General features: G+C 35.7%; 1 protein-coding gene across 4 annotated transcripts in view; it reads right to left on the bottom strand.

Annotated features, from left to right (window-relative positions):
- PTPN5 (protein tyrosine phosphatase non-receptor type 5) overlaps positions 1-25,387 on the bottom strand; it is a 45,257-nt gene extending 19,870 nt beyond the window's left edge. For 2 of the 4 annotated variants that reach the window (XM_087717015.1, XM_087717012.1), the window contains exons 1-5: positions 24,806-25,386; positions 7,486-7,667; positions 7,037-7,156; positions 4,139-4,222; positions 1,420-1,658 (exon numbers count right to left, since the gene is read on the bottom strand). In XM_087717015.1, coding sequence (XP_087573141.1) covers positions 1,420-1,658; positions 4,139-4,222; positions 7,037-7,156; positions 7,486-7,647 — 605 coding nt within the window. In that variant the 5' untranslated portion in view covers positions 7,648-7,667; positions 24,806-25,386. Of the gene's footprint in view, positions 1-1,419; positions 1,659-4,138; positions 4,223-7,036; positions 7,157-7,321; positions 7,408-7,485; positions 7,668-24,805 lie in introns of those variants that run through there. The other 2 variants (XM_087717010.1, XM_087717020.1) reach the window with 2 other exon arrangements.
- Between the last annotated feature and the right edge of the window lie 513 nt (positions 25,388-25,900).

Here is a 25,900-nt window from a genome sequence, read left to right as displayed (position 1 = left end):
CAGTTCTGGTTGCAGTTGTTAAGTGACTCAAATGCAGTTCTAACCACAAGTCGTGAATGTGACTTGTGACTTTCTGACAGTTTTCTCCCTGATTTTGCTTGTTGGAAACCAGCACTGAAGGTAGAAAATGGTGATCATGCTACTTTGGGTCATAATTGTGCACTGGTTGCCAAGTACCCAAATTGTGATTATGTGACTATAGGGACACTATTATGGCTGCAACTTCAAGGCCTGGTCAAATGTTTCCTTGTTCAGTGCTGTCATAACTTTCAACAGTCATTGAACAAGTGATACTATGCAAGGACTACCTGTATTATATTATCCTTCTGAGTGTAGAATGTTGAAATATGGAGTTGGATGCTACTTAGAGAGAAAAACATTCTAGTTAAAACAAATACTTCTTATATAAGCAATTAAACTTATATACCACTTCACAGTGCTTTACAGCTCTCTTTAAGCAGTTTACAGAGCCAACATATAGCCCCCAACCAACTGAGTCCTCATTTTACCAACCTCGGAAGGATGGAAGGCTGAGTCAACCTTGAGCCTGGTGAGATTCAATCTGCCAAACTGCTAGCAGCCAGAAGTCAGCAGAAGTAGCCTACAGTCCTGCATTCTAACCACTGTGCCACCATGGCTTCTTTATTAAATAAGATTCATGGAGATTCATGCCCCAGGAAGACAGGTCAGGGAAAGCATATTTATTTATTAGAAGAATAACAGACAATATAATAATTGTCAAAATTTGTCAAAGGCTTTAGATCCACAAGTATCGTAGAATTACCTTTTTAATGGTTTTTTTTAAGTTGATTTGCCTTGAAGATCAAAGATATGGAGACCTAGAAGATGATAACCCACCCTGTCTAAGACTTTTCTCAGATCATTCATCTCAGCAAGAGAAAAGAGGCATGAATGCGATATGCACTGCCTTTTCCATGGCATTCCCACAAAGATAATTGTGAGGTTTGGAGTAGTAGAGGAATGACTATAATATCTGAGAAAGTTGGTGTGAGGATAAGGCTAAATAATCCTCTCAAATGACATATTCTTGATTTCAAAGCTATCTTTTATTGCCACTGATTATCAAAACAAATCAAAAACTATGGGAAAAGCATCAGTGGCAAATGAACTCTATGAATAACAAATGGCTCATTTTCTTCCAAGGTAAGATTTATTTTTGTTCAATAACCAGAAATTCAACACTTTAACAATATTAATACCATTTGAGAAATACATAACATTTTCATAGAGTACATCCATAAATATTAATTGGGAATTAATTATTGAGCTGAGGAGGGAATTGCTTATTTTTGAAAGAAAACAGGTTTATTTGGTCCAAATTTAAGTTGATTGTTCATAATGGCTAAGCTTCCCCTGCCCTGTGATCAGCTGATTGCATTTCTTCACATGCTGCCTTACCTTTCCTGCAGCCCTACAGATTTAACTGTAAGAGTTGCTGGATCTGTTTCTGCTTTTATATCCATCACACAGTCAAAAACTGGTGACTCTGGTAGAGGATCTAAATCAAGGAAGTCATCATCGTTTTTATCTTCTGTCCATTCAGAATAAGTGAACGATGGTTGACGGCTTACAGACTGTCGCCTGTCCTCTTGGAGGGGAAATGAGGGATCTGGAGGAGCTTTCACAAGATGCCAAACCTATGAGAAAATAAACTCTACTGCATTTAATGCTCTCTAGAGAGGAAACCGATGGATTCTGCTGAAGAGAACAGGAAATGAAAAGGAAAATGCTATGCAGAGCCTCGGTATGTCACAAGAGAATTGTCTATTATAGTTTCGCACTCAGGATGGAAAGCTTTATGCCTAATAATTTTCTCAGTAGAATTGCCACTGAATACAGTGGAGACCCTAGAAAATGTGCAGGGATGCTTACGTGTATTTTACACAGTGATCCACTATTATGACATGCACAACCACCACATGTGAATTAGGTTATTACCAGGAACCGTTCTTGGATTATGAAAACAACCCCACCCCCCATGACAGAGATGAAGGCTTCTTGAATGAGAGCTTCGTGTTGACTTATTCCATTTTTAAAAAATCTCTTATAAACTGGTTTTTGTATTGTTTCAAAAATCTGCAAAGACCATTAGAACCAAAAAGGAACAAAGGGGGTCAAGAAATCCGTGCATTTTTTTTTTTTGCAAGAAATGTAGCATTCAAATAACTTCCAATTCCATCAACAATTATTCTGTTTCCACCCAAAACCTGGCATTAGGAACAGGGCTGTGTTTAATAAGGAAAACGAATAAGGATAAACGGACTTTGAGGAGGAGAAATGCCCTATTTTAGAGGTATGCATGATCCCTCTTGACCTCTTTTTCAGAGAATCCATGGTTCCCTGCTGACTTTTCCTCACAGTTCAGCTGCTTGCTGGGCAGAGGAAAATATGTCCTATGCTCTACTTCTTTTTCTTTATTTATAAAATCACTGCATTACAAAGATATGTACTACTGTACTCTAAGTTTAATGGGGGGGGGAATCAGCGCTCTATTTCTTAGCCATTGGTTTGGTTCCGATTTCATTATCAAGTTTTTTCACCTTTTTAGGCATCTGTTTGTGTGCAGTGTTTTAAACCTTACTCTGGAACTTTAGACAGCAATATAAAGTAATCTAGACTAATTAGACTAATCAGTTGACCCCACCTCCCCACTATGCTTCTTGTTCCTCCTATCATTTAATTCATATTATTGTACTTTCCCAGTTTATTTTTATTGTTTCATTGCTTTGCTATTGTTATGTTTCATTTTTTTTCTGTTTTACTATTGTAAGCTGTCCAAAGTAGCCCATTACGAGATGAGCAGGAAATAATTTTAACAAATAAATAAAAATAAATTCTGTAGTTGGCTTAACATTTAGCATTCCGGGAACTCAGGGTGTAATTTTGGTCATACGTACTTAACCAAAAACTTAAGCACTTGATGGAACATATTTTGACAATGTTGTGAATCTAGTTTCACTCAGAAGCTTCCTTGAATTCATTTTAGGTAGTTAGTCATGGTGAACCTGGCAGGGAAGAGCATGGACAGAGGAGACTGTAAGAAAGGAGGGATCAGACTTAGGAACTGTATAGTCATTTCCGAAACACTGGCTTCCATAGCAGATGTGACTACTGTACATTGCAATACACTCTAGCCAATTTAAGAAAACATACTGCCTTGCACATTGTGGAACTCTCAAGAAAATCAGAGTAATGGAAATTTTGTTTCTTGAAATATAACAGAGTTCCTTCATAAATATTGAAAATACAAAATAGTAGTGTGGGAGGGAATTTTAAACTATAAAAGATAAGTTCTAAATATTCAAGGTATGTCAAATATAGGTTCTTCTCCATCAAGTAGAACTAAGGAAAACTTTAATTGTATAAATTAGGTTGATCCCGGTTTCTATTTAACACTTAATAACATTTCATAGTCAAGTATTTTCATAACTTGGCTGATCATATGAACTACTGAATGTAAAGACTTCAAGATATTTTGTTAATATTGGTGTACATCTAAACTTACACTGTAAGAACCTTTCCCTGTACTTTTTGTTACTTTCTGATGTTCTTAATTAAAAATTAAATAGGAACAAAGTGTAGAACTCAATAAAAAATTCAGTTGGATTAATCCCACTGTTCTTATTCTGACTGTGTTCGCTCTACAATAGGGAATATCTCATGTAGAAGTGGTTTGAACCTTTTACAGTTCACTGTCAATTTAGAAGCTCGTCCTTTGCATTTTAATATGCATGATTATCCTGCTGTTCAGTAGTAGCTTATTATTTGGTCAAACAATAAATCTGGTGAATAAGAGCTTTGCAAAGAGCAAATGAACTGTACAGCAAAGCTAATCTTACTACCCACATCAGTCTTTTTATTGAGAGGACTAATTACCCTAGTAAATAATTTTTTAAAAAACCTTTTTTTTTTGGCAAAAATAACAGAGGGCACCCTACAATTGTCTAATTCCCAGAATCTATCAAAGAATAATGTTTATGGAAATATATACGTACATTGCTAGGGCTTACTTAAGCTTATTTTTCACTAGTAGAACATTCTAAGGAAACTCAGAAATTATTAATTTATTCAGCAAACTCTTCAACTGAAATTAAATGCTTCCAAGATGTCAGCTTACCAATGTTGCTACGAGTAGCAAGCCAAGGGAGAAGAGAGACAGCATGAGGCAAGACACCGTGATACCTTCATCTCTGATCAGATTCTAAGGAGAAATATAAACCTACAGTTATTTTAGGGTAGTGAAAGACCCAGAGAGGCATGCAAGAAAATGTAATGTATGAAATTGTTCTGAAGGTGGCTGTAAAATTATGTAAAGCATTTTATTTTTTTGACCAAATATTAACAATTCAAACTTGAAAATAAATTATTTTCCCTCTCTCGTTAAAATAAAAACTTTTTCCAATTCATCCAACTACAACTAACCTCCCCTCGGTAACTGGGGGCTATTTAAATCGTGTATGATGTTATGAACTGATTCAGAAAAACAATGTGAAATTATAAGTTTCTGAAATATGATAAAAAAACAGGAAGAAACCAAGGGAAGCATAAATGTCAAAAACTTGCTAGTTTCACATCTGTGATAATTAAGCACACCTTTCTTGACTTCTGAAATAGATAATGAAAGGTTCACTCAATAGAGAAAAGGCCCTGAGATGAGACAATGACTACGGCTTAACTTCTCGTGAAGGTACCATTAGCAACTTTAAAAGGGGCTGTAGTTCGCCACTCCTTGGAGGTCTTCTCCAAACCCAGACACCTTTCATAATTATTACTCAAGCTATAACCTACTCTTGGTCACTGAATAATTCTGGAGTATGCTGGAAAAAGATTATCTAAATCCTTTGGAATCCAGATCCATACTTGAGCATAAAACAAAGATAGCACTGATAACTCTTGTGAATTAATTGTTGACAATTAATTCCCAAGAGAGAATCTCTGTTCAGGACAAACCATTTGTCTTTGTTACCATTTCTCCTTGACTTCTGAAAGCAACTTGAGAATAAACTTCTATTGAGTGAGAATTTGTTTCACGTTCTTGAGTTCTACTTGAAAAGGTAAACCAGACCAAGAAACAGACGCCACATAGATTTAAAATTATTTTAATAAAGATGGGCGATAGTAACAAAATCTGCTTGTTCCCTTGATCTTCCCTTTCTTGTCAAGACCATCCTCTTTATTCTCTACAGAATCACTTCTATAATCATTGCTACTACTAAGATCACCCAGAAATGGAGAGGAAGGAAGAACTAGACTATGTGGTAGAGGCAGAGCTTGGAGAAGTTTTGGTGGCTTCTCCAGTTCTCATTCCTGGCCACGTAAGTCTTTTGTTTGGTTCAGTCCTACTGCTGCAGTAGGAGGAGTAGCAGTAGGAAACAAATGTCTGTGTGTCTTATTTTTCTCCCGTCCATCCATCATTTGCCACAGCCTAGGAGGAGCTCAGCACCTGAGCTCTCTCACTCACCCTACCTAAGTGACCCCTGTTTGAAAGATTTGCCTTTAGGGACAAGAAAGCTCTATTTACATTCCTGTTAGCAGCTAAAGCTCCATACCTCTAGGGAGAAAGGGGTAGAAGACAAATTGTAATTGTTCCAGTTTAGGTCCTGAAAGCAGGATAAGAAATAATGGATGGAAATTAATCAAGGAGAGAATCAACCTAGAATTAAGGAGAAATTTTCTGACAGAACAATTATTAAGAACGACCTCCCTCCATAAGTTGTGGGTTCTCCAACACTGGAGGTTTTAAAGAAGAAATTGGAACAATTATTTGTTTGAAATGGGTAGGGCTTTCCTGCTTGAGCAGAGGGTTGGACTAGAAGACTTCCAAGGTTGCTTCCAATTCTGTTCTTCTGTTATAAGCCCATTGCTAATGTTCTTTTTACAACACATTACTGTCTACAAAAAAAAATGGGCCCTGCAACAGCAACTATAGTGGCAAAAGATGTACAATTAGAGCTTGGAGAAAGGAAGTGATTATGATAGGACTGCCAATCTGTATGGTGGCATAAGGCCAATAAAAGAGAAGAAATGAGTCAGAGGTATAGCCAAGAGCAATGAATAAAGAAAAGGGACTCAGATGAATAAGGATGTAGCAATAACTCAGAGCACTCCAAGCTATTAAATCTTTACAACCCATCACAGAAAATGCAATCCAATTATACTTTATATTATCACTGTGATATTGCTTTCAGATAGTTTTCCTGAGCTGACATAATTCAGGTATGAATAAAGCAGTTTTACACCAAGAGTAAAACAATGGCATTTATAACTTATATATCGGAATCGTGATGTTCATTGGGTTTTTTTAACTTCAGGAAATTATAAGAAGTTACATTCAATCATGACTGAATGAAGTTCCTCTTTCACTCTAGTGTCCCCTTGAGAACCCCAGATCTGCCCAGGAAGATCTTTTGAAATGGATCCGGAAAGCACACAGGATAGACTAAGGAAGGCAGGGTATAAAAAAAAGGGGAAAAGTCTATGGAGATTCTCAGTAATCCAGGTCATGGTTGCCCCAAAGGTGCTTTTTCAAGAGGCAACTGGACTTTCTGTTTTTTCTCTTTTTTTCTCTCTCTTTGAAGATGTTTCACTTCTTGAATTGCCTCTTGAAAAAGCACCAATGGGACAAACAAAAGGGAAGTATAATTTGCAAATAGAAATTCAGTCATGTGATGTTGAAAGTAGCTGTTTCCAAACATCCTTTTGAGAAACGGGAAAGAAATGACACAAATATTCATTCAAAGCGAATATCCTTGTCTGTCTTTTATAAACACTGTAGTGCATTTAACAGGAAATATTATGCAGTTTCCATTTGTTCAATGAGGTCTGTACAGTGCTAATGTCAAGTTCAAAACTGCTCCTTTATTCATCATTTAGCTAGAGAAGCTATTCATAATGTATAACGAACACTACTTTATGCATTACATGAATTATTAATATTTCATCTAAGAAGATATTAGCACTACCAAAAAGATCATTGATACACCACATTGAAGTATACTGAAATCACCGAACACACCTTGTTAGAATTGGAATCCAACAGTTGTGATGGATGAACAAGTTTGGACAAGACAGCCAAAATATCCTGAACTGCTGGGATTGTCTCACATCCACCACACCAAAACATAAAGAAGAAAACCTGTGGTTTAAACAGATCATGAACAGTGAGGTTACTGCACTTTTTAAATGTTAAATAGCAAATCCACGATTTCAATTAATAATCTTCTATTTATAACCATGCCTATTTTTAAAGCAGAGGCTTTTTGCAGCTGCAAAATTAACTTGAATAAAAAGACTGAGTTACCTGATGTAACACGGCACATCTTTTGATTTAATTTCAGCTATATCAGCATTTATGACGTGGGAAATCTGCCCCTAAAATGTATGAATCTAAAAAAAACAAAAGCAATGTTTTCCTTTTCTTTTGTCAGAAAGCAACGTCCATCCCAATTAAGATAGAATCCTTACCAAGAACAGGGAGAGGATAAAGAGATACAGATTTCCACTTGTTGTCATCCCATTCCACCAGGTCACCCAGCGATGGTATGGAGACACTTCAACACTTTTCAAAGGTGGTTCTGTCTTGCTTTGTTCTTCTGGCTGGCCATCTGTTCCATTCAGTGGTTCCATTTCTGCTGACGTGAAAACACCTTCAGAAATAAAAATGATACAATCAGGAGATTGTATTGTCCATGTTCCTACCGAAACAACCCAGAGTATATCATCAATTCTGAAGGTAAAATTACTACATGCCAAACTTGTAATGACGATCCTTAAACGCACTCGTAGATATGAATAGGATGCCATGGAAGTCCTGGCAACCTTCCTTAGAAAAAAGAAGACTGGAAACAATACTGCACTTTTTTTTCCCTCTAGAGCAACAAAATTGGGGTTTTCTCATTTCCCTTAACCATTTAGGCTGATTTAAAACAAATGCACCAGTCTTTGATTTTCTGATTTGACACACTGTAAAAGATGAAAGCATTAATTGTTTAACAAATTAAGGAATTGGATTTAATTCCTTAAACCTTTTATAAAGATTATTGAAGGGCATCATTTCAAAATGCTGATAAAAAAAGTTATTTGAAAGTATTTCATAGGTTCCACAGTATTCAAACCACAGTTATGTTTTTTAATGTAGCCTCATCAAAATAATGCCTACTGAGAAACTGAACATATCACCCACATATGGAGCTTGGATACTATTGTGAAAATGAAGCATTTCTGAGCCATAATGTAATAATATTCCCCAACATCAATGCCAATTTCTAAGAGCAAAACAGCTACATTGCTTCACTTTGATTTATTTCAGAACATGCCTTCTTTGGCAATTTTGAACTGCTGGAGAAAGATTTGGCAATGAGAAAAATGAAGCAAGTCTTCAAGACGAACCATGTCTCTCCTCACTGCTGTCCCAACTGTGTGCCAGGGCTGTTTTCTGGCAAATCCGGGCTATAAATTCAAGAAAGTATGTGTTATGTATGTTTAATTGAAAGCCAATTTCAACTGGGATTCAGCCACAGGTCTGTGTGTCTAAAAATGAAGCTTGATAAAAAAAATTTACACCCCACTGAATTCACTTCTGAGCAAGCTCACAAAAAGGCTTGATTGGAAGTCTTTGGAATGAAACTCATGTAACTATTTCTTCTATAAATGTACCAACAAATCCAAGAACAAACATCGTTCTCAAGCCATGCATTGATTTCAGAATAAAGAACAACAGTTAATTTCTACCTAAAGATCAAGCATACATAATTCACAATTGCATTAGTATACTTCTCTCCCCCTACCCCCACATCCCTTACTAAAATATGTGTGGGTTACACATCGAAATGGATTGTGACTATCACATAGGGAATCTGCTGGCTATAAATTATCAACCTGAAATTCATAAATGGCTAGAAATACAAATACAAGTTTCCCCTCCTCAGCTGAATCCATCTTCATTTTAATATGCTGAACGTTCTGCCTCAGTTCTCAGCCCTCTTCTCCTACCCCTTCCCTCCCACAGATGGCCTCTTGCCCTGTCTGAGCAAACTGAAGAGAAGCCATGTGCTAAAACACTGGAGGAGAAGGCTTGATTTTAAACAGTCTCCGGTGAGTCACCATGTCTTTCCACACATTAATTTCCACATTGCGCCCACTCAGTCCAGCTGTCATTTCATATGGAATAAGAGACGGGGCAAGTAAAGAAACATTCTCCATTATTTCACAGAGGATGGTTTTTATGACAGAATGGCATCTTAGTCAAGAGAAGAAGGTAGAAGAAGGGTATAGCTTTGGTGCCTGGTTACATACTATTCTAGTCTTTCCCGACCTCCAGACACATTGAAAGTACAGATGTGTGGGATCATTCTCGTAATTATCAATCCAAATGACCAATTCTGGGGGCTGTACATGCATCTGGCAGCTGGATGAGGGTAGGCTCTTTTGCACACATAGGTAAAATTTTTCAAGCAATGACTAAGGGGACGGGTGAAGTATTACCACCTCTGACAGCCTTGCTTAGCAAACTATGAATGTACAGAATATGCTATCAACTCCCACTATTTTCTACCACTTTCTTAATTCAGTTTCCTGTAAAGAAGATAAGAGATAAACAACTTCAATAGGGAGGAGAAATATTAAGTCAGAAACCAGCAGCAGATTGGCCTGGAGACATACAAGTACAGGTAGTTCTTGACTTACGACCACAATTGAGCAGAAAATTTATGTTGCTAAGTGAGAAATTTGTTAAGTGAGTTATATCCCCATTTTACAATTTTGTTAACTAAATCACTACAGTTATTAAGTTAGAAACACAGTTATTAAATGAATCTGGTTTCCCCATTGACTTTGCTTGTCCGAACGTTGGATCATGTGACCCCAGGACACTGCAACCATCATAAATGTGAGTCAGATATTAAGCATCCAAATATAAATCACATGGCCCATGGAAATACTGCAGTGGCTACAAGTGTGGAAAATGGTCATAAGTCACTTTTTAAACATTTTTTTAAACATCTACTGAATTAACTGTTATAAGTCAAGGACTACCTGTAATATAATGTTTCACTCTGAAGGACATTTAAACCATACTTGTATAGTTAAATATGGAAGAAAACATGTAGCTTCAATTTTACAAAGGAATCTGGGACATAATTAATTTGGAGCCAGAGACTCCAAGTGACACGTTGTCATAGACGGGAGCATTTTATTCTTAAAATGTTTCCTAACCTTGTGTTTATTAATAGTAAACAGCACGTAACAGAAACAGCTGTGAACATCTGATGTTGAATCGTCAAACAGAACTGAAATAAAAGTATACAACTTAAATAGTGGTCTCAATCTAGTTTACAAACCAGTTTTTTTCTTTAAATTCTTAACAATTCAGTAGAGTAGAATAAATGAAAAACATAGTGAACTATCAATCATGACTGAAAGTAGCTTGATCCTGATCAGAGAAATATTTGTTTGTATTGTATTATGTTTATGGTTACTGAACAAAAATTCAAACTGCTATCTTCATTTTAAACAAAATTCATTCAAGAAAAAAATTTAAAATTTGAGTGTATATCATATATCAATAGCAAACAAAGATTATAGCAAACAAAAACTCATTACAACTTTTCCAGTAAGCAAAGACACCAGGCACCTCTTTCTCTTATTATTTGAAATTGCTTTAGAAGTTTTAGCAAACAAGACTTGAAGAGAGACAAATACTTATGATTAAAGTGCAGAGAGAATAAAAGTTGAAATGCTATGCAGATGATGTAGTAAAATAATGTACCATTATTCAATTACAGGGAATTATTAAAAAGTTCATGAAAACAAATATAGACTTGGTGAATTCTCCTGATTTAAAATCTGGAGTTCCCCATTACCTTCATCATCCAATATCATTTACTCGAAGGACAACTATTGTAAGAAAGATTTAATCATACAGGCCAATATCAAGATCCAGGAAACATAGGCAGAACTATTCAATGAAGGTAGGAATTTGCTTAATGTATTTACTTTTTAAAAGTGATCTCAAGATGGAAGGAATTATTTTGAAAAAGATCATTGAATTTGTAACTCTCATACAAAACTAAGATCACCTGTTAGGACAAATAAACAAATTGTTATTGAAATATGACATGAAAATGGAACAAATAAAAATAAGATGAAGTTAATGCAAAACTTAAAAGAAATGATCATAGTTGCAACAATAAGGATGACACAGTATATAAATCTATCAATAATGACCAAATTAGAAAAATCATATAAAAATAAATATTGGAAATGCCATAATAGACACAGAACTTTTTGTCCTATGCAGTAGTTGTATAAAAGAATTCAAAAGTACTGGGAAAAAAGATAACATGTTCAGAAAATCATTTTAAAAAATCACATTTTAGCTAAACTAAAAGATTCTTGTTAGGTATAATTCAAGAAAACCTAAATAAAAAATATCACAATTTACTAAGATAAATGCTGACAATTATAAGAGCTAATCTGGTACAACATTGGAAAAAAGCGAACTTTGTTGGTTAAATCAGATTGTAACACCAATATTGGATAATATGCAACAATGGCAAAATTATCAGTATAGAAGCTCAACCAATTTAATCAAAAATGGCTCCTGTATGTGTTACATATTATACAGCAGGGCAAATTGAAGCACTTGGAATATGACTTTGAAGGAAAACATAATGAGACCGTTCAAAACCAATAGATGAAAAGACTTAAATATATATACTAGCAATAATCTTTCGTTTTTAATGGAAAATATAAATATTTAGTTTGTGTTCAGCAATTGGGGGAATAAACAAAAGGAATGGGGCAAGTGTGCTTCTAGAAAATTTTTCATAAATGTCTTATGTATGCTTAGTAGTTGTTTTTGTGTTATTATCCAGCGTAGATCTTGTTTTCCTTTGTATTTCATTATTTTAAGAATAAAAATATCTTACTTTTTTTTAAAAAATGAGCCTATTTTCTCAGCGAGGTTCATAGCCAGGTAGAGCGCCCATTCAAACTGCATCACTTGATCAGTAAACCATTGTGAAGTAAGTTGTGGCCTTCGGCAATGTGTGAACCAAATCAACATGTTCATGAGATGAGTGAAACAGGTATACAACATAAAATTGTTTTAGATATGGAAAGTGAAGCCTTAGAATTGACACTACAAACTGTCTGATTCAAATGTTGATTTCTATTAACATAGAAAAGCTCTCTGTTGGTAGATGGGGTGACTCCCAGGACAATTAGTGTGTAGAATTCATCTCTTTTTTTAAATCCCTAAAAACAAACAGATACCAAAGTCACCATACATCATTTCTATGCAAAGTTTAATTCTCTCTAGAAGAATTTGAAGAAAATGTATAAAGAAATGAATTTCTCCTTCATCACAAGCACAAATAATTTCAGTAACTTATTGCTTTCTCTGAAATATGACAAAAGAGCTCTTCTTCCCATTTGCTTTTTAATGAAGCCATCACCCACACCCTGACAAAGGCAGAAGTTGAAAAAATAATTGCTGTCAACAATGCACACCTACGCTTTTCTAAAAAACCCGGACTAGGCTGTGCTTAAGTTTGTTAAGCTACATGCTCTTCTTCCCAAAGACACTCACAATTAGCATCAAATGAATATGAAAATGTGTTCTTTGTGCTGATACATTGCTCTGATGAGTTGTTGTGTGTTTGCTGCATCAATTGCTTGCACACTGTAATGGTGTGTGCAGCTCATGGCTTAATAGCAAGGTGGCAAAGCACCTACTCATGAGTCCTCAAACATCTGATTTTTCTCCTTGCAATGTTTCTACTTCAGGCAAACGGGCTCTTAGCATTGTTAAGAACACAATAGTTTTCAAGAAAGTCTTAATTAAATGAAAGAACACTACTAAGCCAAAACTTGAAGGTCACACCGTGTATGTTTATTGTAAAAACAACAACATGTAAAAGAGAAGAACGTGGGGATAATTTATTTTACTTGTTTCCCCTTTCTAGAGCACAGCGATATTTCTTTGCCCTTAAAAAGAAAAGCAGGAGGGATTCTATTTTAAAATGAAAATGAATCTAGTCTTTAAAAAAAAAGTATGTTAAGCAGCAAACATTTAAAAGGCCGCTTTTCATACTTATTAGCAATTGTATTATATACTGCATTCCTCTGCATACCAGTGTATTATTAGAATGTTACATTAATTTTTCTTTTGAAATTGCACTGGAGGACTCCTTAGTAAGAATTCCAATAGAAGAGAATAAATGTAGATTGGGGTTAAACTGTAAGAATTTAATAGTAAGAACTTAACAAAAAAAATAACTTACATTGCCTGAGTAAAATAAATCACACTTGAATTGCACATGCTTAATTGTATTTGCAAATTAGAACAGTGCAAATTATAACTGAAGTTGTGAAATATTTTGCATAATTAAAATGTAACCAACTTCTTTAGGAAAAAAGGTACATCCTCACCAAGCATTTTTTGTAACCTTCATAACTATAGATTTGTGATTGTTTTGGCACTTTGTTCTAAGTATGAACAAAGTGCCAAATTAAGTATGCCCCACTTCCTTGAATACTAAATAGTTATTAATGGCAGTCCTTCAGGGCTTAGTTTTCTCATGAAATCTTACTGGTGTCTTCAAAACATTCTGCACATTAGACAACGCTTTCCTGTGTGGTGCTACTCAGCTGTAAGGGAGTGCAACATCACATTCTCAACAGTTGGGTAAGTTATTAGCTAGGAGAATAGCAGTTATAGTCGAGCACTTCTCAAATACAATGCGATAATTTGTCAATTAAAACCAACAAAGTCATAACAGCTTATAAAATAAATTTTCTAATACTGTATTTTCATTCTACATATATTTATTACACTTTCTCTTCCAACTCATTCTGTTGATTCCTATAAAGGAAGGACCGGCAGAACCTGGGAGTGAAGTTAAGAGGAACTAATCTAGAAACAGCCTAACTTCACTTGAATTCTGTTGACCCTTACTTAACTCCTAACAGGTGCTAACCATTAGTTGAGAACATTTCTATGCATAGACATGAGTAGCAATGTCAGCTTTATTACACCTCCACATGCTGACTTAATCTTTTATGCCTGACATTTCCAAAGTTTTTCTGTGACCTTAGCTAACAACCCCTCCGATTCTATTTTCTTTCAAAATGTCTGTTGCATGTTAATTCCACATTGAGAATTACTGACTAAGTTATTCATGTAGCCCTAAGCCATAATGAATGTGTTTTACATACAAAAACAAAACTATTTAGATTATGTGTGAAAAGGTTATTGTATTCTTTTTACTAGAATCAATTGACAGGACTCTTGTTTCTTGCAGTTATATAAAGACTGTGACTGCAAAGTTGGTAGCTTGAACTTCCATTATTTCAAGAATCATGTGCTGGAGGCCTTTGTGCAACTCTGTGCAATGGCACAAGTCACCCATTAAAAAGAATCTTGAAAACATTCAATGATTTTACTTTACAATCTACTGCGAGATCATAAACATTTTGCAAGTTCATAACATAAATTTCAGATTTTATTTAAAAATATCAATCTCTCAGCTGCTTAGCAATGTAAGAGATTTAGGGGGGTTATTTTTAATTTTTCCCCCTGTAAATGGAAAGGGTGTTTGCCATTGACACCCTTGCACTCAAGGATGACGTTATTGCTAAACCAGATCTTGGAGATTCTTCATTTGCTTGCATGTTATAATAGTCAAGTCAATAATATCTGAGAATGAGGATGACTTGATTTCAGAGAAATTGAGATCCAAACTAAAATTTCTCCACAGTCATTGAAGAATAGTAGCAACCTATCTTCTAACTCAAGTTCTCTTGTGCTTTTCTTTAAAAAAAAGTTTTATTGGATTTTTACTTTTAAATATACATCAATATCAATACATGAACAGTGTGGCCTCTGGGTATAATTCATTTTGATACAAACAGTGATAATAATAATGGTTGTTACATTAATCAAACTTATATAATCCTAGTATTGATTTAGATGTTTGTTTTAAAGTAGTTATTCAATATTTCAATGTTCTCTGATTCCATTTTTACATCTCTTAAAATATGTGTGCTGATATACAAGGTAATAAATACACTTTGTTATTGCTTATTCTTGTGCTTTTAAAAGCTACAAAACCAGTTTTCTTCAGTTTGGAACCATTTTTACGTGTGTTTAAACACTGATGATATGTACAAGCCAAGAGTAGAGTACCAAAACCAAGAAAAACAAATATGGATCAATTTTAAGGGAGTCTGGGGAAAAAATCCTTCTAGAAATAAAACACTTAAAACAGCTAAAGATAAATTAGGACAACCTGTAAATTTTCTACTAGCTGATAAGAACACAAGGATTATTATTAGATTTCTAAGCAGTCCAATGATACATCAGATTTTAAATCTGGGTTTTAAATTTATACAGTATGGTTTGTGTCAGCGAAGATAAAATCAGAATTCCTGTCTTCAAATATGAATTTTAAGTAGTACTGGGTTAAATTATCCAGAAATGCTTTAATTGGTTGGATATAGGTGATTGTGCATGATTCACTTAAAGAAAATTCAGATTAGGAAGTAGAATTCTATGTTGTTTTCTAAACTCCAGGGGAGTGAGTTTCATTATGGTATTTAAGACAATTCCAAGAAAAAGAATTGCAAAAAATGAGCTCTTGCTGTACCACCCTTTTTCAGCTGCCTCATTTCATTCAGCACAGTAAGATACCGTTATATAAGCCTTGTGGAAGAAAGGCTAATAATTTATTAGTTCAGTAAATATTCAATTTGCCAAGTGTTTTTAACAAACTGTTTAGTGTTATTGTTGCAGATATATTATGTTTATCTATGCATCTTATTCAGGATTGAGATTTTTTTAAAAATGCAAACAAGCACAGCTGGAAAAAAGAAGAGTATTAAAGGTTGTCATATATTCAGGTTAAATTCCAGCAAAGAAGCTTGTAACATATTCTACATAAGAGAAATAAATTTAGGTGGAGCTATATTATAATTTAATAAATCTAAAACTTGATTAACAGTTCCATCCACAATTATTTCATTGCAGCTAAGCTAAAAAGATGTATTATTTGCTTATTTTAAAAATTGGATGGTCCATAGTAGGTCCATAATAATTAATAAAAGCAACATGATCATTAAAATGTTAAGAAACAGCTCCAGAAGGACCTAGAATAAACCGATTAGTTGGACCCCTTTCAGTCAGGATTCAGGTCTGGCCATAGTACTGACACACTAATGATTGTATTCGATCATATCCTTTGGCAGGGGATAGTACACCCACCAAGGTTAATCACTCAGAAGCTTTTAGACAGTCAGGGGTGGCTCAGAGAATTGGGAATAGACGTACTGTCCTAGGACGGTTCATCTTTTTCCAGGATGATTTAAATCAATATTGATGGAGGAAAGAGGTCAAATCAGAGGCCTCTATTCTGGGGATGTCCTTTGTGGCTTTTTTCTCTCTCTCTCCTTCTATTTAACATCTACATGACATCAATGGGTCATATAGATGGTATCCCAAAAGCTGTATGTCATCACCAACTTTTGTTTGACTGTTTGCTCCATAAATATTAGCATGATATGCTTAGAATTTTATTTCTCTCTGTTCCATGGACATCAAAAAATAAACATACCCATCTTTTATGGAATTTTTGCTGACACTTGAACAGAAATTATAATTTTTGGATTTGTGAATGGATACGATGGGTGTATATTTATGAGAAGAAGTAAACCACATATTAATTTCATAGTGGGTATGGAAAAATTAACCTGCCACTATTTGTTGCAAGGAAGATCAGGAGCTGCTTGGTTAAGTCTTCTTTTCTATTTTTTTCTTTTATCTTCTTTTTCTTTTGCACTTTCAATTTTGTTTTCTTTCTTTTTTTATGATTTCACTTGATATTATGTTTTAGCATTGTGAAACTTTAAAAAAAAGCATTTTTTAAAAAAAGTAAAGGTACCCATATCAGATATGAGAAAAACCCAAAATATATATTCAGGCAATAATTACACTAATTCAAAGTCACTAAATAAGAGTCACAGAGTGTGAGCAGTCCAACATTAAGCCTTCACTCAGTGAACCTCCACAATCAGCTGCAAAGTGGGCGAAGAAAATCAATGGCACTAGTAATTGGAGTTAACCTAAGGTAAGTTGGAAGTTTTCTACTTGAGAAAGCAGAAAAACATTGCTGCTTTCTGTAGCCTACACTTTCATTATTTCTTCCACATATGCTGTCCTCCTTTTGTTATTTACACACAATCCACATCATTCCATGTATAAAGGTCTATGACAAGAAGTTTTATTCAGTTATTCAAATGTTCTCGTATCTCAAGAACATTTGTTGTTCTATTAGCTCCTCAAGGGACAATGAATCAGTCAATGCAGCCTTCTGTTCAACAGCGGCACTGGAATATATACTTCTCTCCTCAAACAAATGGTTACGCGTAGGAGTTCCTCATTAATAATGAATACAATCCCAAAGAAGGATAGGTAAGGAGCATTACAGAAGACAAGTTCCTGACTTGTTCTTTGTTTCTGTATGTGATAATAATCAGCTGCTTAAGATGCATCTCTAATTTGTTTTATTTAATCTCACCGTGAACATTGTCTAGCTGCATATTAGTCACTATATTCTATGTTCAAACACTTGCTAGGTATCAAATGGCCAGAGTTCATCAGGCAACACAAGATCCAAGAACTGCAGATCCATGAAAAGGGAAATAATTCACCAGAATTATGATAAAGAACATTTAAATCTATATTAGAGCAAGAGAAAAATATTCTATTTGCTCTATATATCGAGATATAAATTACAAATCAATGTATGGTATCACAGAAAGTTAACATAAAGAAGAACAACTGTTTTTCTATGTACCCTGCCATCTCTTATGTTCAGAACTGAACTTGTAAAATAATAATAATAAACAGTCATCACCAAAATGGAAGGTTTAGCTGGAAAATAAGACTGCTAAAATCAAATGCAAGCAAGCTAGAACAGATGAAATAAAAGAAACTGTTCTTGCTACACCACCTAATCAACAAATATCACCCAGAAACAAGTAAGATTAAGGAAGCTTTGGAAATAACAAAACAACAAATAACAGTTATACCAAGAAGATCGGATATGAAACTCGAACTGCATACTATAGGCAGAATCTCCAATTTCAGACAAATCAGAAACATTTCTACCAATCTATCAATGGAGAGACTGATCTAGTGAACTGGTCAATATCTGACAAAGAAAAAACAGTGCAGTTCGGGGCGACCTGAAAAAATATAATAATATAATAAGACTGCAGCTTGGATAAAGGAGGTGGGTGAGAATAAAGAAAAGGGTGAATAAAAAAAACTTGTAATAACAGCAGCAATTGTGAAGAAAAGGGAGAAGACCCAGAATTAGTCAGCACCAGGTGAAGATTCACTGCATGGTTTTTAGTTGAAACATCTGATTGGTCTACACCTACTCATTGACAAGCAATTTAACAACATACTGGGGGGAGGTGAAATTGAATATTAGCTAACCTCTGGCAAAACCTACATAACAAGGCAAAGTATTACATGGCCAGTATGCTAAAAAAACAGACAAAGACAATGATCTACAAACACCATTGTTAACTGATGTGGTAACCTAAGCAGTCCAAAAGGATCTACTTGAAAGCAAACTCTTCCCACGTGAACAGATAGCACAGGAATGAAAGATCAGCTCTGAATAAACAAGATGTTTTTGGAGAACTGCAAGAGAAGGAAGACCAACTTGAATATAGTTTGGATTGATTACAGGAAGGCACTCCATTCCCTGCCACATGATTGAATAATCAAGTGCATAGAAATAACAGGAGTCAGTAGAAACATCACAAGCTTTGTGCAAAGATCAGTGGCAGAATGCAAGACACAGTTGCTTGTCCATGATGATAAACTGGGAGAGGTTAATATTGAGAGGAATCTTCAAGTATCTTTCACACCTAGCACTATTATTTGTCACTGCATTGATTGTCCTGTCAACAATACCAAACAAGTCAGGCCATAGCAATCAAACATCAAAAACATCTGACAGGCTATCACACCTTCTTTCCATGGCTAATCTGATGCTATATGGAAAAACACCATCTGAAATAGAATTGCAACTCAACACGGTCCATATATTCAGCCAAGATATTGCAATGGAATTTGAACTGGACAAATGTGCCACCCTAATTATCAACAAGGGAGAAATAGGGAAAACTGAAGGAAACAAAATGCCCTATAAAAATAACATCAAGAGTCTGGGTGAAGACAATTACTACAAATACCTAGGCATTTTTCAACTGAGACCATGACAACATCACACACACTGGACTCAAGAAGAAAGTTAGAGGGTGAATACATCATGAGGATGAATAAGATGTTAAAAGTCAAAACTCAGTGGAAGAAACACCATCAAGACAGTTAACACCTATGCAATTCCAATCATTAGATACACAGTTGGAACAGTGGACTGTATTCAAGCAGAACTAAAGGCCCTGGATAAGAAGACCAGAAAAATAATGACAACGAATCAAGCCCTTCATTCACTCAGGGATGTTGACAGACTCTACTTACCAAGAAAAATGGCTGGGTGTGGAATGTTACAAGTACATAAGACAGCTGAAGAAAAAAAAATGCCATTGGAAGGAGGGCAGTGAAAAAGATGCACTGAAACTAGTATAACATGTAGGTTTCCTGAGTACTGAAGAGACCAAACTGCCCTATAAGAAAAACCAATGAAGAATAGGAAATAGACATGGCAAGGTAAAGTATTCCATGGCCTTTGCCAAAAGCTGGCAAAGCAGATAACAACAAGGCCTTCCAATGGCTAATAGCAAGAAAGTTCAAGAAAGGGTTGAGGGGGGCTACTTCTGGTTGCACAAGATGGAACCTTAAGAACAAATGCATTCAAGCCAGAATTGGATGTTAAAACCTTAATTTCCCAGCATTATAAATTAATCCGTATTCTATGATTTCAAAAAGCGTAAGAGTTGGAGCATGAAGAAAAAGGAGAAATAGGCAAAAACATGTAAATGTACATTTAGCACAGTTATTTGAACTTCCTTTACATCATCACTGTTAGAAGCATTGTATTTACTTAAATACCCAAATGCAATTCATGATAAAACCAAAGATGTGAAGGCCTAGATTTTTTTTCCCCATGCTTAAATCTATGGTTATGCTTTTTTTTTTAATGCTACAGCATTAAAATTCTGGACAGGGCACTATGGGGGACACATACAGAATTTTAAAATGACCAGCTGCCATGTGAAACAGAAGCACAATGAAGAACTATCACCTTCACTTGCTGTTACTATGACAACTGGAGCTGGGGCACTGTCTTTTCCAAAGGTGAAATTGTTATTTGGTCTTCCCTTTCATGGTGTGAATGAAATAGATAATAGTCTTTGTTTCAAACCCAGAAAAAACACTTGCATTCCAGAAATTCTACTAAGCTATTTCAGGTCAGTTATGGTTTGACTGTTCCAGGTCCCAGATGAAATAAAACTCACATAAGGTGAGGAGAGCAAGGGTGGTATGCATTGCCTCCTTCTTCTAGCTTCTACCCACCAGTTTCCAGCATGGCATATATTCCCCCAGCACGTCCAGTTTCAATCTTGTCAGTGTCCCCCACTTCTCTCTCCTTAGCTATTCCTATTATGGTCCCACCACATAAATGTTTCTCAACCTTGGCCACTTTAAGAATGGTGGACTTCAACTTACAGATTTCTCCAGCCTACTGGCTGGCTGGGGAATTCTGGGAGTTAAATGCCACCTCTCTTAAAGTGGCCAAGGTTGAGAAACACTGCAATACATTATATATCTCACCAGGCCACCTTTCCCAAGTTGTCCCAGCACTGACTCTTCTTCTCCTGCCTCCATTCATCTGCCAACACAGATGTAGTTGGCCCTCGCCCACTGCCAGCCTCCGTCCCCCCTATAAAATCCCTCATTTCATTCTATGCACATAAGTAGATAATACCATTTCATTCTGTGCACTAACCAAAGCAGTGGACTTCAAGTCTGAGAGCAAGCACTACTTTTTATAACAAAGATTCCTGTTTTGAGGCTAAATGGAGGAATACAAATATTGAAAGAATGCAACAAAGAAAATATATTTACTTTATAATGTGAGAGTCACAAAGTTAATTTACTCCACTTACCAGAAAGAGAAATCCTGAAAGGTATAGTTTTCTGCAGCTCTTTGACCCTGGAGAACTATTTAACTTACAAACCTATTACTTGTGAAATTGATAAATATTCTAGTTCTCTCTGAAGTGCTTATGTGCGAGTAGTCCTGGCCACCCACACAAAAATAAATAACTTAAATTAGTACGTGGCCCAGGAGGCCCACATCAATTTCATTTCCTACCACAGTTACTTTAATGAGCATCCAGAAGACATAAAAGTTTAATTTACACAGTGTTCTTGATTCCAAACCCCTTTCTTAGGTCTTGCTGGAATAACAATGAGCAACAAGCTTGAATATTTCATTTCTTTCACGTTCTTAAACCATGGTTTCCCATAAAATCTGCACAAGCAAACTACTTTCAGGCAGCTCTTCCAAAGAGTATTTTGATGCCGACTTCCAGAGCACATTTAAATTGTATTTCCCTTGTTCAGACATTATAGGAAAATAGTTTAGCTAAGAAGGTAGTGTCTGCTAGTCCTTATCTGCACTTCTTTCCAATCAGTACCAAAACAGCATTAGTTGCATTTGCAATTGACTTCTACAGGGTGATACACCTATCTGGGCTCTTCTGGATTTCTCAGCAGCTTCTAAATCAGCTCAGGAGGTTGAGAGGCCCAGCTTTGCAGTGCTTCTCCTTCCTCCAAGTAGGAGAGTTCTAATTGGCATTGGAGGGAGAGAAAATCCTAGACCCCTGATGGCGAGCCTATGGCATGCATGCCACTGGTGACATGCGGAGCCCTCTATGCGGGCACGCGAGCTGTCGCCCCAACCAGCTCCACCGCGCATGCGACTCTCTCCAGCCAACTGATTTTCGGGTCTCTGCCATGCATGCGCGGGGAACAAGGCACATGTGGGAAACGCATGCGTATGTGTGTGGGGGCAGGATGTCTCACACACACATGTGCAGAGGTGGGAGGAGCATGGGGGTGCATCACGGGGACCCCTGTAGGTACCAGGAGGTTTATTGAAGCCTGATAGGCCCAAAATGGGTCATAGGTCACACACATGCATGGGGGTGGAGGGAGTGTGAGGTGTCACGTGCGCATGCTCAAGGGGACAGGGCACAAAGGTGTGTGTGTGTGTGTGTGCATGTATTGGGCATGTGCACGCGCACTGTCATTTTCGGCACACAACGACAAAAAGGTTAGCCATCACTGCCCTAGACCCTAACTGAATGGGGTGACTTGGAGCTCTTTTTTTTCTCTACTGCTATTTAACAGCAACCAGATGAGGTCTTCTGCTGGAATTGGGGGGGGGGGGGTTGAACTGAATCCTCAGCATGCTATATTATAATCTCTGCCCTGGGTTTTACAAGTGTTGCTTTAGTTTAGGGCTGGGGAACTGTGGCCCTTTTATGACTTGTGGACTTCAACTCCCAGAATTCCTGAGCTAGTCATGTTCTTCTTTAGTTGCTTATCCAGTGTATAGAGGCAATAAGGGTCTGTATAGAGGTGAACAAGTTGTGACTGTCAGCTTTACAAGATAGTCCAGACGAGAAACACACCTGGAAGAACTAATCCTTCATTGCTGTAACAGAATCTTGCAAGACTGAAAGTATTTTTCCCCTCTTCTCTTTTTAGTCTCTGGAAAACTAGGGAGGGTCCCTTCTGAAATGCTTGCCATGCTTCCCCCCCCCACCTGCAAACTGAGCTGCATCTTATCAGATTGTTGCGTAGGTTACCCATACCACTTAATGACGGCAACTAGGACTAGCAGGATTACCATCATTAAGGGTGGTCATGTGATGCCATATTTTAAAACTTCATTACTTAGTGACCAAAATTCCCATCATAATCACCATTGTAAGCTGAGGACAAACAGTAGTTTTTCAAAATTTCTACTAATGTGATTATTTTACCAAAGTTGAATAATACTAACCATAATTCTAAACTAAGAATATTCTGTCATTTTATGCACAACCCTTTAGTGGAAAAACACAGAAAATAGGAATGTTTCCCATCTGTTATCAGCAAGCCTGATACAGTCTGGATGAACATCAATAACAAGGCACATACATTACTAATAATCTATTAAAAGTTATTTAGTTTGTATTAACAATTCTTTCAACGAGTTCTTAGAAATGTACCAATTAAATATTAGCTTTTAAAGGGGCATTTCAATTACATTAGATTTTAAAGGCAATTATTCCAATTATCCTTACAGGCATAACATAAAGATCCCCTGGTGATTGACACAATACAAGACAAAATCCCATGCCACAAGGAAAACTCTGTGGATATGGTAATAATATTTTGAGGTTCCCCTGGTTTCACATCTATATGAAGAACAGCATCCCTTAACAGCATTCCTAAAGCTTCACTTATTGGACTTGCTAAAAACAGTTGTTAAAATTCATGTACTGTAAACTAGGGATGAAGACTAAGCCATTATTAATTCAAACTTAGTGTTCTGTGCAGATTTGAGGACAAGTTAATTTCCCATTGCTGATCCAATGTTGCATTTTAAGCAAGAGCAAGTAAAGTATTTTGTGAAATCTAATCTTAAAAGAGCAGCTGATGATGGTACTATATGAATGGGTTGCAATTATTTCTTGGACATACAGATTTTCTAGATACACATCGTCTAGTGAGAAAGAGTTCTGGCTTCTGTTTGCATTTTGAAACAGTCCAGTTACTTAGTTATTAAAGAATTTACATTATAGATCAAAAATCCCAAACCCAATCTTACTTTTCAGTTAGGATTTAGGTTATATGCTGTTTAATTCTGTCCCAAGAGCTGATCACAAATCAATTTTTATTAAAATATTTATCATGTTTAAGAAAAAACAAAGTATTTGCAGTGTGACCAATCTAACAAAGTCAGATTTCTTTGATATTATTCTAAACATAAATGAAATCAGCCATTAGATGAACATTGTCCCAAAACTCTACTTCAATTACCCCTATTTCTGTTCTTCTTGCAGTAATCACAGATTTCTTCGTATTTCATTTGGCAAATGCAACATGACCTCTTATTTAGGTTCGAGTTGATCAATTATTTAATCAATGCTGCAGTAACACAACTAGGGTCCTTACTTAGTTGTACACAGTTCTCAAAATGCACAAATAATCCTAATCCTTTAGAATTGTTTTGTTTTAAGCCTTTCTCTTTTCATGTGTGTGTGTGCCCATGCATGCTTGTTTGTGTAAGTTAAAGATAAGCCCTTCAATACTGATAAGTTGTTGTCCAAGGTGCTGCTATTTTGTTCCATTTAGATAAAACTCAAAGGTGTGTGTATCAAAGGATACAGAATCCATAAGCACATGAGCTATGTAAATTCTGTATAAGATGGCACATTTTGGACTCACCCTTAATATCTTGTCAGAACATTAAAGCAGAGAGAACATAAATGTTTTTGGTTTCTTCTAAACATGTTGTTTAGTTAGGATCCTTCAAACTAGTTATCTTACAAAAGCTTAATAATGCACAGGAAATTTAGCTGAAGTTACTGGCTGAAGATTGGTGGGAGTGAGGACTCACAAAAGATTGACAAAATAATGAGTCTTCTGAAATAGCAACTCCTATAACATCAAGGATATTTATGAGTTGTTCAGTGTCTTTAAGTAAAACAGAAATTGTGTTATTTTTCAGAACCGTGACAAGGTACTCACCATCTGACAAGCAGCTCAAATTCTCAGTCACATGATTAATTCTTCTAGTATTTTCTTTGGTCTTCTGACAGAAATGGTATTCTCTAAAACAATACCTTGTATTTTAAAATGGTGGGTTTCTTTTTAAAAAGCACATCTTTGTAAAGAAAAAAATGAAGAATTTATTTATTATTCATTGCAACATTTATTTAGTAGAAATAGTTATTCAAATAACTTCCATTTAAGATAATCAAAGCAACAGCAAAGAGAGGAAACATTCGTCCCTTTTGTGGAAGCCCTCAACTATCGTGAGAAATTTTTTTTTTTAAATAATAGATCCAAATATCCAGTTACAAAAAAAAGCAACTTATTTTGGAAAGTGAAAATAAAAAAGAATAAGGAAAGGTAGTAAATGATGAACCTAGGGTTTTAAATAAAACAATTAAAGTCAGCCTAATTTACATGCTAGATTTTCATAACATGGGCAGAGAGCATCTTGGTTTCTGTTTGAACATTTGAACCTAGCTTGTTTTTTTCTCCTCTCTGAAAGCAAAAGCTTCACAGGCATCCTAAGATGAAACATCTTTTTTTGTTTATCCACTCAAGTGATATATAGATAGATATATAGATAGATAGATAGATAGATAGATAGATAGATAGATAGATAGATAGATAGATAGATAGCAATAGCAATAGCAATAGCAATAGCAATAGCAGTAGACTTATATACCGCTTCATAGGCCTTTCAGGCCTCCCTAAGCGGTTTACAGAGAGTCAGCATATTGCCCCCAACAATCTGGGTCCTCATTTTACCCACCTCGGAAGGATGGAAGGCTGAGTCAACCCTGAGCCGGTGAGATTTGAACCGCTGACCTGCTGATCTAGCAGTAGCCTGCAGTGCTGCATTTAACCACTGCGCCACCTTGGCTCTAGATAGATAGATATAGATATATAGATATAGATATATATGTGTGTTTTATTTGTGTGACACTATATATATATATATATATATATATATATATATATATATATATATATATATATATATATATATATATATATATATATATATATATATATATATATACACATACACACACACACACACATATATAT

The sequence above is a fragment of the Thamnophis sirtalis genome, unplaced genomic scaffold, assembly GCF_051295495.1.
Source record: "Thamnophis sirtalis isolate CommonGarterSnake01/CBP01778 unplaced genomic scaffold, rThaSir2_p1.2 scaffold_1, whole genome shotgun sequence".
NCBI lineage: Eukaryota > Metazoa > Chordata > Lepidosauria > Squamata > Natricidae > Thamnophis > Thamnophis sirtalis.
Note: the sequence above shows the minus strand (reverse complement) of the source record. Positions and strands in the feature narration are given on the sequence as shown.